We start from the raw sequence: 12,938 nt of genomic DNA on the forward strand, positions 1-12,938 counted from the left end.
AGGTGGTAAATCATCTTTATTACTAGATTAACCTACTTTTGTCAATTTTAAAGCAGTTAATTTGACTTCATTCAAGGTCAAATTACTTTAATAGGTAACCCACTAGTGGATTAAATGCGTTTTTACCCGCTGGTATTAAAGGACAAAACACGTGTTTCCGAGCTAGTGAGGGGAAAACACGTTTATCACTGCTTCCAGTAGTTCCACGGGTGGTAAAACATCTTCATTGCTAGATTAACCCACTTCTGTCAATTTTAAAGCAGGAAATTTGCCTCTATTCAAGGTCAAATTACTTTTCAGTTTCACGATTCAACTCTTACACGATTCGTGTCTCGTCGTCTTCTCTCATGATTCGTTTCTTAACTTCCTATATCGAGTAACGAGTTAAAGACTCGTGGTAACCAGGCCAGGAAACCGTACTTTCCGGCGCTAGTGTAAAAACTTAGTGTAACTCCGTCGGACCGTATGACAACTGATAACAGCCGCCCTGAGGAATGGGACTTGGCCAAGTTTTCATAAGGGGACGGAGGTTGGAGGCGTTTGGTATTCGTATCGATTGCGTACACGTTATAGAAAATGTATTATTGGCTAAAGCATACAACCATGTAATAGTTATTTGTTATACAAGGGGGCAAAGTTGTATTTTAACGCCGAGTGTGGAATTGAAAAACGAGCAAGTGAAAGGATTCTATAGTTGAACCACGAGCGAAGAGAGTTCGAGAATAGAATCCTGAGCTTGCGAGTTTTTCAATACACGAGAAGTAAAATACATTTGCACTCGTGTGTAACACAAAACTTTTCCCCTCATTATGACGAGGAAAGTACCTACAATGCAAAAAACACGTTTATCACTGCTTCCAGTAGTTCCACAGGTGGTAAAACATCTTCATTGCTAGATTAACCCACTTCTGTCAATTTTAAAGCAGGAAATTTGCCTCTATTCAAGGTCAAATTACTTTATCCACTAGTGGATAAAATGCGTTTTTACCCGCTGGTATTAAAGGAAAAAACACGTGTTTCCGAGCTAGTGAGGGGAAAATTACTATTCAGTTTCACGATTCAACTCTTACACGATTCGTGTCTCGTCGTCTTCTCTCACGATTCGTTTCTTAACTTCCTATATCGAGTAACGAGTTAAAGACTCGTGGTAACCAGGCCAGGAAACCGTACTTTCCGGCGCTAGTGTAAAAACTTAGTGTAACTCCGTCGGACCGTATGACAACTGATAACAGCCGCCCTGAGGAATGGGACTTGGCCAAGTTTTCATAAGGGGACGGAGGTTGGAGGCGTTTGGTATTCGTATTAATTATAAAAAAAAAAAAAACATTTTTTATACTACGTGGAAAGCGGTCACCGTAACCTATGGACGACTGCAACTTAAGGAGTGTCACATGCGCGTTGACAACTCATTAGAAACTTGAAACGTGTTAAGTACACAGCAAAAAGGAGTGTACAAGTTCTAAGGAGGGTTCGGGTGGCCGACGACTGTCGTCATAAAATAATTAACTTTGATATACTTAATGTTAAAAAAAAAAATATTGCGACACCTAACACAGATCAACTTAGCCCCAAACTAAGCAAATCTTGTACTATGGGTGCTGAGCGACGATAGACATACTTAAATAGATAAATACATACTTAAATACATAGAAAACATCCATGACTCAGGAACAAATCCGTACTGGGCGGGAAGAAGTTGATAACTCTAAAATGACAACTTTACAGGGCGGCAATTTTAAACTTTGTGATTTTTTCCTAAATCCATTTTTAATTAGATTTTAGGTTTGAAACTAGATTTAAGGATAAAATTATACAATCTATCAGATAATTGTATGTAAATGGGTTAATTTATTACAGATTATGAGATATAGGACTTATCAACATGTGTACCATGGACTTGTTATGTTCTTCCCCATACAAAAGCGAAAAAAAACGTTAAAAATTAAATTTAACTTTATCTCAAAAATCCATTTTTCTGGCGATCATGAAGACAAAAATTGATTTAAAAATAGTTTTTAGCAAGTTTTCATATTATATGAAGACATATTAAAAACTCGTAGTCATCTTCAAGATATTAGACATATCAACAAATGTACCAACAACTTATCTATATATGAACGGATTGTCATTAGACAAATGATGAAAAAAAATCAAGTTTTGACCCAATTTTATTTATTTTTTCTATATTCTATCTATAAAAATAAAAATCTAATGATGTTCGTTAGTCTAGCTAGAACTCGAGAACGGCTGAATCGATTTGGCTAGGTAGTTGTGGTCTTAAAATGTTCGTAGAAGTCCAGGGAAAGTTCATATGGAAAGAAAATAACTATGGAAAAATTTCGAGGAATATTGAAACAAATACAATAATTTTATTATACTTCCATACTAAGGGCCACTTGCACCAACGAAAATGGAGGGTTAACCCACCATTTTATACGGAAATTGACAGATGACAGCTCACTAACCCCGAGTTAAATGTTTAGTGCAAGTGGGCTTTACTGTTACAGAACAAAAGTCGATAAGGCGATAGTTTGATACAAATTATAAGAAAAATAGCCCTTAATACCTGAAATACGGTAGTGACAAGTGACAGTTAAGATTTGCTACTTTAACCTATAAAGGGTCGCATACACGGTACGATTCATCTTTGCTATCCACCCGTTACAAATTAAGGTGCGACCACAGCGCTGCTTAAAAAACGGTGACGGTACGGAATCGCAGTGACGCATCGTATCCGTACCGTTTTTACCGCATGGTCCACAGACCGCTGATTATAATACGCAGACGGTAGGTACGGAAACGCAGTGACTTTCGTATGGGACACGGCGTGGGGAGCATGCAGTAAAAATGGTACGGATACGATACCGTCGCCGTTTTTTAAGTCACGGTGTGGTTGCACCTTTAATCGAAACGACCTACTTGGTACCTACTTGAAATTCTCTAGAAGCCTCTGATTTAGGAGCAATTTTTAACATACTCTGTTTTAGTTCTTTTTCTTTTTATCTTTGGATATAATCGTAGCCGAATGAAAGAATATAACGCAACATACAGTAGAAAAAAAGTTCGTAAATTATAAATCCATTTTTAAAATTGAGTACTTAAAGTGACTTCATTATTCCGTTTCGTAGGAGTAAATGATCCATCGTAACGTGTATTGCTTCGTGTACGGCTCGAACGTAACGATAAATTGCTTCGTGTATGGCTGGCAATTTCAATGCGATCGATCGCCACGATATTCGTCCAGTCGATCAAAGCGATTAATCGTACCGTGTATGGGGCCTTTAATAGGGACTGCACTGTCATATTTTTTGCAATATGTTAAATTGAATCTTATCACTGAGCCATAAAGTCGTCTGTATAGAAAACGGTCCACGTGAGAGGGCGACGAGATTGGTCTGGTGCCTCACTCGCACAATGTCTATAATGTGCTTGTGAGACACCAGCCCAAACTTTGTCCTCTCATGTGGCCGAACCTGGGACCGGAGATATAAAATCTATGGACCAAACAAACTTTTTGGCCAATATTCTCTGTCCGGTTCGCCAAAAAATAATTTGACATTTTTTGTAATTTTATGGCCTGGTATCTAGACCTTTAAGCCAAGTCTTTATTTTTGATAGTGACTGTCACTAATAAAATTACCATTATGTTACCATTATTAATAAATTAATTTAGTTTATATTAAAGTAGCTAACAAACCGCCGCGCTAACATCTGTTTATAATACTGACAGTTGATGAATGACAGTAATTAGTTGTGGCAAAAATGTCTCATATAAAAGACCTCGTGATTCGTGCTTTTACGTTCTCTCTAATGCTAAAAAAATGAGGTATAATGGTAATCGCAGGTAATAATCGTTTCAGCTTAAGACGAGAGTGAGCGACATCATTTGCCATTTCTGTCACACCTATGCACTGTGATTGCCAAGCGAGGTGCGTGCGCGCAGGAATAAAAGGTACCTCATCTCTTTGAGACGCCGCCTTAATCTAAACAAACAATACTCATATCTTGTGAAACACGAATCCAAATTTACATTCACAGCATGAATATTTATGTATTGAAGCTTTTACGCTTGTTGAAGAAACTTAAATAAAACAGATTATAACTATGGCAACATTACTTCCATATATGTACTTGTATCTCTATTCCTAATACAAATTGTATATTTAGACTGTTGTACACAATACAGTAATTATTACTACTACTACTACTACTATACTTATTGTTCAGGTTTTTGTAGAGGATTATTTGGAACTTATTTACAGACCTTTTATCTTTTAGACCTTGTATTATGACTGGGTATATGTCTACCAATACATCTGCCACCAACAACATGGTAATGCCAAGGAATGACACTAATTCCGTATTGTTAGGAACGAGAGCTCGTGCGCGCCTAAGAATAAATCAGATGCAGTGGTGTGGTCTCATCTCAACACAAGAAGTCTATATGGCTTGTTGGGAAGCTAACCGATGTCACCGGGGCCATCAGCTACACGTATTAAGATAGTTAAATATTTTGCATACATAATAATATTTTAGGGTCTGCTTGATAAATTATTTATAACTATAGATATTGCACAATTATTGATCAGTCCATCATTGATAACTCATTAAATATTATTTGTACATAAGTATTTAATTTGATAACTAGAAATATTCAACTGGCAAAAACATTATTTTGAAGTATTTTTATAACATGTCTACAAAAGAGTATGAAAATAAATAATTTTGTATATGAACAACTAGATAATTTGAAATATTTATTTATGTTCACAGTATTACAATCAGAATATGTGGACATATGCAGTTACTCAATCCTATCAAGTGATGGTACTTAATTTGATATATGGATCTATTCAATAAGTTTCCGTAATATTTTACCGTGCAAATGTTGATAACTTAAAATATGCAATATAAGACATTTGGTTACCTAAAAGATGTTATAAGAGGAACAAGTTTTTCTATTGATCAATTGAGTAAAATATTAAGTAACCGCTTAAAATTAGCTCGTTGTGATCTTAGCTGCACTTACAGTTAATAAAAAAAGTTTTCTGCATACACCGAAACAAGATATTTATACATTTTAGGCTTTTTTATTTTCATCTTTTTTTCAGATAAGTATGGTTTATTACACAATTAAAACATTAAGGCGGTTAATTAGATTAATAGTCATGTTCCTATCAGTAGAGGTTAATTTTATTGGTATGATCATGACTGACATGATTTACACTACATTAAGTACACTTAGTTGGTTTTCAATAGATATTTTGACATAGTATGATTAACATTTGATGTTAATAATTAATTACAATTGAATACAGTTTTACTAAAGAGTTTACACATAGGCTCAGGAGTATGTGTAACTTGATTGCTCCATAATTTTAGTTTGAACCTCATAATGTCCTTCGATGTTCAAATCCTATTACGCATTTGATTTCTATTTTGAGCGCCAATTGACATTTAAATAAATATTCACATTTTAACAGAATAGCATTGAGGGCTACGCTTTGATATCTCAGTTTATCATTTTTTTTTATTCTATTCAAACAATTTACTATTTGTACAAGTAGGTTTATACGATTATGCACTGTGATTCGCATTTGAACTTTATTTCATATAAAGACATGTTCAAATGTTAGCGGAGGAGCTTAATAAGTCCATTTTGATATCTTAATTTGTTCGGTTTTGCACGCTTAGCATAATATTTCACTTAACTTGATATGTCGTTATATCATAGCATAACATTTCACTAAACTTGATATGTCGTTATGTCAAAATGCAAGTTAAGAATACAATGACTGTGACAAAAAGCATAAGTAAATATGTCAAATGATGTACTAGGTTATAAATTTTAGCGAAGTTTAACATTAAGACATGTTCATGTATGAACCGAGAAGTGATAAAACAAAAGGCATAATAACTCGATTCGTCAAATAAATGTCGTTCAATTTCGAGATATTCACTTGATTTCAAAACCAATAACTTCAAAATTAATGTATTAAACTGGCTGTCTTTTTTATACATATAAATATAGACCCAGTGGAATCGATTGCGCCAATAAAAAAAAAATAACGTAAGTGAAGATGTCAACTTCTTCCCGCCCAGTACGGAAATATCGGTGCTCATCACACAAATAAATGCCCTTACCGGGATTCGAACCCAGGACCGCGGCTCAGCATGCAGCAGTCAGCAGGCATTTTTGATATAAATTCAACGCCCTTATGATAGGATCCTTATCAAACACAGACGAAGGGTTAATGTAAAAAAGAACTGAAAGTTAATATCGATAATTTAAAACATTTTACTTCGGAGATACAGATTGAGAACAATTTTTAGGTTTTTTTTTCCATTTAAAATTTCGTCATATTATATGAATCGGTACCTGCTTCTCGAAATGTGCATATTTTTTTAGTTTACAAATAAAAGATGCGCTCAGTGCTCTTTAAGTTGCGTTCGAAGAGGTAAACTCTAGTACCTTATGATATTTTTTCTGTAAAATGGCTCGATAGCTTTTATTATTTTATCCTAATACAATTACCAGTAACATTAAAACGTAATCTTCAAACGTAATCTTGTATTTGTTTACACCTAATAATCAAATCAAATGTCCTTAATTTCTTGGTAGACGTTGGGACTTATTTAATACCCAGTACTCTCTAAGCTTTACACTATGAGGTCACACCTCATAAAACCCTCCAACCTCTTCAGTGATTCATACAAAACTTTTGTTATAACCCGACTCGCCATGCCTACTGAATATTTCATTTAAATGAACATTTTTTCCTTCTAGAGCTTAAATTTGCATGTTATGAGCAAGGTGAAGTATTCACTTTGGGACGTGACTTTGTTTGGAAGATAAAAGGATAAGAAAGAAAACGCAGTACGTTTTTTTATTCTATTGAAAGAAGAATCAAGTTTTCTTAGAATTAGTTTTTCATGGTTAAAACTTGCCTGTGTGGTGACGGGTTAAGAATTTCACCTCCCCCTTTCTTCCCGCGGGTTTCGTAGAAGGCGACTGTGGGATATGAGTTAAATTGTGGCGTAGGCGAGAGGATGGCGACCTGTCACTGCAATGTCACAGTTCTGTTTTCTTTCAACCCCTTATTTTGCCAAGAGTGGCACAGAAGCTACATTAGTTTCATGTGATCTGCCTACCCCTCAATGGAATACAGACATGATTGTATGTATGTATGTATGGTTAAAATTGATGACGACAATTTTTGTGGTGAAGAGGAGAAGATAAAAAGAATCTTCTTTGTACTTAATTTTTACACACATAAACATATACCTAAAAAGCGAAAAGCGAGAAGCGAAAGCGTGTTGTGGAGGGGAGAAGGCTATGCGATGAAGCCTGGTTTAATGCTTTAGATAGTAAAAGGTGTCGCAGAAAGCAAACCGAGACTGGAACCTCAGTCAGTCAGTTTCCTCTGCCAAAAATGTGGCAGGTAGTGCCGCTCGCGAATCGGCCTCCACAGTCACCAAACGCGTTGTCGAAGCAGCAATGTGTAAATCGTCTGCATTAAACGCAAAGGCCTGTGATAATGAAGCATATACCTGTATTTCCAAAGTGGGCAGACAGAGCACATGAAACTGTTCATGTTTCAGTGGCATTATTACCAACTAAGGAGTTAAAAGAAAACGAAACTGTAAGTAATATTGTCTCGAACCAAACAAGCATAAATTTAAAATAACACCGGTTAACAATGGTTTTGCCCGTGATTGATGAAATACAGAAATAGGCAGTACTTGGTAAATACTAATCATCAATTATAATATTACAAGTGTCTTAGCTCGAGTTATCGAGCTATGCAAGTTTAATCTTGTATTGCGTTCGCCGCACTCTCGCAAGTTTCAACTTGTTCGTTATATATTATAATTATCACGGCTTTACTTTACTAGATTTAATACATCATAAAGAACGTTAAGATTGCGCTGGCGTTCGCTATCAAACACCGTGAAAATATAATTAGTGTATGACGTGGTAATAGCACTGTAACATACAGCAACATCATAAGTGTATCAAACAAATTTTGTTTTTAGTTTTTATTGTGAAGTTTGAACTAAAACTATGTGAATTTATATTTTTGATATGCCTCGTTCCTGTGAAAGCAATCCTAACTATTTTTGTTACGTGTGTGGTAAATTCACTACAAAAAATACGAGCGAAAACTTCAGTCCCAGAATCTGTCGTGCTTACGAACTTTATTTCGGAATACCAGTGAAAAATCAAGACAAGCCCTGGGTTCCGCATGTAATATGCTCGAGTTGTGGTAAATACTTGCGAGATTGGCTATCCGGCCGCCGATCATGTTTGCCTTTCGCAACACCGATGCTGTGGAAAGAACAAAAGGATCACATTGAAGATTGTTATTTCTGCATAAATAAGACAGAATGGCTTAATACGCGCAAAAAGAGAAAACATAGTTATATTGAAACGCCATCTGCTCAAAGTCCTCGCCCGCATGATGAAAATCACCCCGTTGCGGCGCCACCAATGGATGCTTCTGAAGAAATTGACCAGCTTAGCACTGAAGAAGACGATCTTACGGATCCTGATTTTTGTCCCCACAGCCAGGTACTGCAACCCCATCTAATTACTCAACCAGAATTAAATGATTTAGTACGAGACCTAAGTTTATCAAAATCACAAGCTGAACTTCTTGGTTCGCGTCTCCAGCAATGGAATCTCTTGGCAAAGGGAACAAAAATTACTGTTTTTCGGAACCGACACGATGATCTTGTAGCTTTTTTTAGTATGGACGATAAGAATCATCTTGTTTACTGCAACGATATTGATGCGCTGTTCGAAGCTTTCGGAATGGAGCTCATAACCAAATGCTTGGAGATTATTCATAGACTCGTCTAAAACCAGTTTAAAAGCTGTATTATTGCACAACGGTAACACGTATCCTTCTATTCCTGTCGGTTATGCTGTATATTTAAAAGAAACCTATGAAAATATTAAACATCTATTACAAATGTTAAAATAATATATGAAAGATTTTCTTGGAAAATATTTTTTTTTTCTATTTTAGTCATTGTTGAGAGTCAATCGGTCCTCGCTAGAGATACGGGCGGCCGGTTGCTCTTTCATTGGTAACGGCTGGTTTTATTGTGTTTTGTAGTAGTGCTTTATATAGGTTAGATCTGGTAAGGTGGTCAGGTCAGGTAGGTAATAAGGGATTTGGTTATGTTTTGTTAAAGGTTTTTAGGGTATCTATTATATATTTGGTGTAATTAATAAATGAGGCTAGTGTTTCTTCTTTGTCGGTTAACTGTTTTATATTGTAGGGTTGAATATTTTGATATTTTCTACAGATAGTCTCGTGGACGCATCTGGCATATGTGTATCTGGGGCAGTATTTAATCAGGTGGTCGATAGTTTGGTTTGTAGCGTTGTCACATGGACAAGCATCATAATCAGTTAAGCAGAATCGTTTAAGATAGGTTTTATTGTAGCCGTGGCCTGTTAGTATTTGCGTTAGTTGAAAGCTTATGGTTGTATGTTTACGGAGAAGTTTGATGTCATCTAGGGTGGGTAGCCATTGTTTAACATGTTTTCCCGTGGCACTGTCTACATATGTTTTATTATAGGAGGCATACGAGTTGGATTTTATATGAATTTTGTGATAGGATAGGGGAAAATAGTCATAATCCGGTTGTTTGTGCAATGTGGCCGCATGCTTGGCCGCGAGATCTGCCCTCTCATTTCCATCAAAGCCAGCATGGGCCTTAATCCAGCAGAAATTGATCATCATTTCCCCAGACTCCCTGATGTTATATAGGATTTTGTGAATATTATTTATATTCCTGTTGGTACTGCTCCGGTTGGAGAGTTCCATCAGTACCGCTTTGGAGTCTGAGAAAATGGTGACCTTTCCAAGTTTTCGGGCGAAACACCTTTGGCATGCTTGTTCTAGGGCCAGACATTCAAAATATGTGCAGACTTTAAAGTGATTGCAATCATTTTAGGCATGCAACAGGGTTACACAAAGTATTGCTGTTTCTTGTGTCTTTGGGACAGTCGCGACAGGGAAAACCATTACATAAAAAAGTGTGGCCGTTACGAAAAGCTTTTACACCAGGAACTGAAAATGTTTTTTATCCACCTTTAGTGCAAAAAGAAAATATTATTATACCACCTCTGCATATAAAATTAGGATTGATGAAAAACTTCGTAAAAGCACTGAATCGCGAAGGTCAAGCTTTTCAATATTTAAAAAAAAAAGTTTACAAAAATGACAGATGCCAAGTAAAAAGAAGGAATTTTCATAGGACCTCAAATAAAAGAATTAATGAATGACAAGACTTTTGAAAGCACATTGAATAGTATAAAACAAAGTCGCTTTTTCTGTCCCTATGTCCCTATGTATGCTTAAATCTTTAAAACTACGCAACGGATTTTGATGCGGTTTTAATAGATAGAGTGATAGTAGAGGAAGGTTTACATGTAGGTATAGTACCCGTGCGAAGCCGGGGCGGGTCGCTAGTTAAGCTATAAAAAACGGCTGCGACTGTCGTGGTCACACTTTATTAATGTCCTCCTTACCTCCCTTTTGCACAAAGTACTATTGTATGCAGTTTACAGTTTTCACAATAATTATATTACAGATTGGTTAAAAAGGAACAACCCTCTACCGATAATAATATTACAGCTTCAGTAAGCAACACGCCTTAACCAGACATCATCCCCACTTTCAACATGTAATTCCCCCCTGTCGCCTCACACGAAAACTTGGGCATTAAATATAAAACGAGCCCGCACCGGAATTGAAGCTGTAACCCGAGCCGACGACAAAAAGCCTCGCTCCCTTGAGGGCTCACCTTGTCACCAATACTTTGTGCGCAAGCGACGAGAGGCAGCGGGTTGCTGAAAAACAAAAAGTCTTCATTTTATAACGAAAACTATTAAATCTTTAGTCCTACACTTTTGACTCGAGAATATTTTAATTATTGAGTTGTAAGAACGACAACTACTCGTATAATTAGACTTATATTGACCGGGATATAGACCGTGATTATCTTTTTGATTTTTGTCGAGCTCCCGATATAAGATCCCGGTCTATAAGTCTAATGAAAATAACCGTGAATCATTCAAAAGACAGGTATAATATTTGTTAGCCCATTATAGGACCATGCGGATTGCTCCAGACTACCTTAATTGTCGAGTTTTATCCACGCAAACTTTATTTCCAATTAAAGTATGCCGGTCTTGCCCGCACTGACCTTAACTCTTATCTTCCTTATAATATGTTTGTTTAGAGATGTCGCATAACTGTTTTTATGAGCTAAGCTTTGAAATCGATGTATAATATTTAGAGACGCAAGTAAATAACGCCTCTGAAGTTGTGATGGGTTAAGAACTTCTACCGCCCCCTTTTTTCCTGTGGGTGTCCACTGTGGGATATGGGTTAAATTGTGGCGTAGGCTGGCCAAAATGCCATGTCAGAATTTCATTTCTTTCAACTCCTTATTCGCCAAGAACGGTACTGAAACTTGGGTAGTTTCAGGTGCTCTGCCTACCTCTTTATAGGATACTAGCATTTTCCTGCGGCTTCGCCCGCATATTAAAACGTTCAAACGTTGAAATTTGGACCCCCATTTCACCCCTTTAGGAGGTGAATTTTGAAAAATCCTTTCTTAGTGCTCCTCTATACCTTATAAGGAATCTACGTGCTAAATTTGGAATTTCTAGGACCAGGTTCGCGTTGACAGACTGGTTTTCACAACTACCTCACTTTGTACACAAATGTCAAACCCTACCCTCATTGTCCATACATAACATACCTCCCCCATTAAGAGAGTTCACTAATTTATAAAATTCACTAACACTATTACCTAAGTTACCTAACCCTACACTTACACTATGCTACAGCTACACTACTTTTAACACTTGTACTATTCTTCCTCTGTCTCTACATCCCTACCTTGAGATAACTCTGACTCACTGTCACTATTTCCTAGGGCTATTCTCTTATGATCGGGCGACTCTGGGGGTGTGGTCTGCCTGGCACGTTTATGGCTGCTGGATGCTGTGTTTTGAGAGTTTCTGTGTATCGCGATGTCTTGGGGTCCGGACACGCCTATGATGTCGGCCCAACGATGCGGCGACGGTATCGAGATTCGGGTATCCTCGTCATCGTCATCTGTAGCCCCATCGGTTGCCTCAGGAACTTTCTTCCGACTTTCCTCCCCGCAACGAAGCATCTGATTGATGTGTCTCACTAGCAGCTTATCGTTCCATCTCACTAAGTATCTGCAAACCCCTAATCGCTTTTCCACCATTCCTTTTAACCAGCGTGGTCCCCCGCAGTAGTTCTTGAGATATACTGACTGGCCAGTTTGAAACTCCCTGTTCTTCGTGGCACTATTCTTTTCTACTGCTTCATCTGTATCAGCACACCGAGAAAACAGAGGGTTCAACTTATCAAACTTCGTTCTAAATCGCCTATTGTTCAGGAGCTCAGCCGGAGTTTTGTCGTTGACGCTGTTAGGTGTAGTGCGTAAACCATACAGCACCGCTGCTAATCTCGCTTCCCATGGTCCTGAAGTCAATTTTCTTAATTTAGCCTTTACGGTCTGTACCGTTCGTTCCGCTTGGCCGTTCGTCGCCGGATGATAAGGAGCGGACAGTACTTGCCTGATCCCTTGGGATTGTAAGTATTTACGGAACTCCTCTGAAACAAAACTTCTACCATTATCGCTGACAAGTACGTCTGGAAGACCCTGTTCCGCAAAAATATCTCGCAAAATTCTTATTAAGGCAGAGCTGCTCATATCTGGTACAATCTTGACTTCTGGCCACTTAGAATAGGCATCGATTACGATTAAAAATGTCTTCCCCTGAAATGGCCCAGCATAATCCATATGTAATCTAGACCACGCTTTATCCGGTTTAATACACTGATGGGTAACCTTTGATGGCATATTTCGATTTTCTG

General features: G+C 37.3%; 1 protein-coding gene across 1 annotated transcript in view; it reads right to left on the reverse strand.

The window, feature by feature from the left end:
• Positions 1 to 11,895: 11,895 nt before the first annotated feature.
• Positions 11,896 to 12,938, reverse strand: part of LOC125232664 (uncharacterized protein K02A2.6-like) — a 32,014-nt gene continuing 30,971 nt past the window's right edge. Inside the window, exon 2 of the mRNA XM_048138417.1 lies at positions 11,896 to 12,674. Within this exon, the coding sequence (XP_047994374.1) occupies positions 11,896 to 12,674 (779 nt within the window). The remainder of the gene's footprint in view (positions 12,675 to 12,938) is intronic.

Source organism: Leguminivora glycinivorella, chromosome 13 (genome assembly GCF_023078275.1).
Source record: "Leguminivora glycinivorella isolate SPB_JAAS2020 chromosome 13, LegGlyc_1.1, whole genome shotgun sequence".
Lineage (NCBI taxonomy): Eukaryota > Metazoa > Arthropoda > Insecta > Lepidoptera > Tortricidae > Leguminivora > Leguminivora glycinivorella.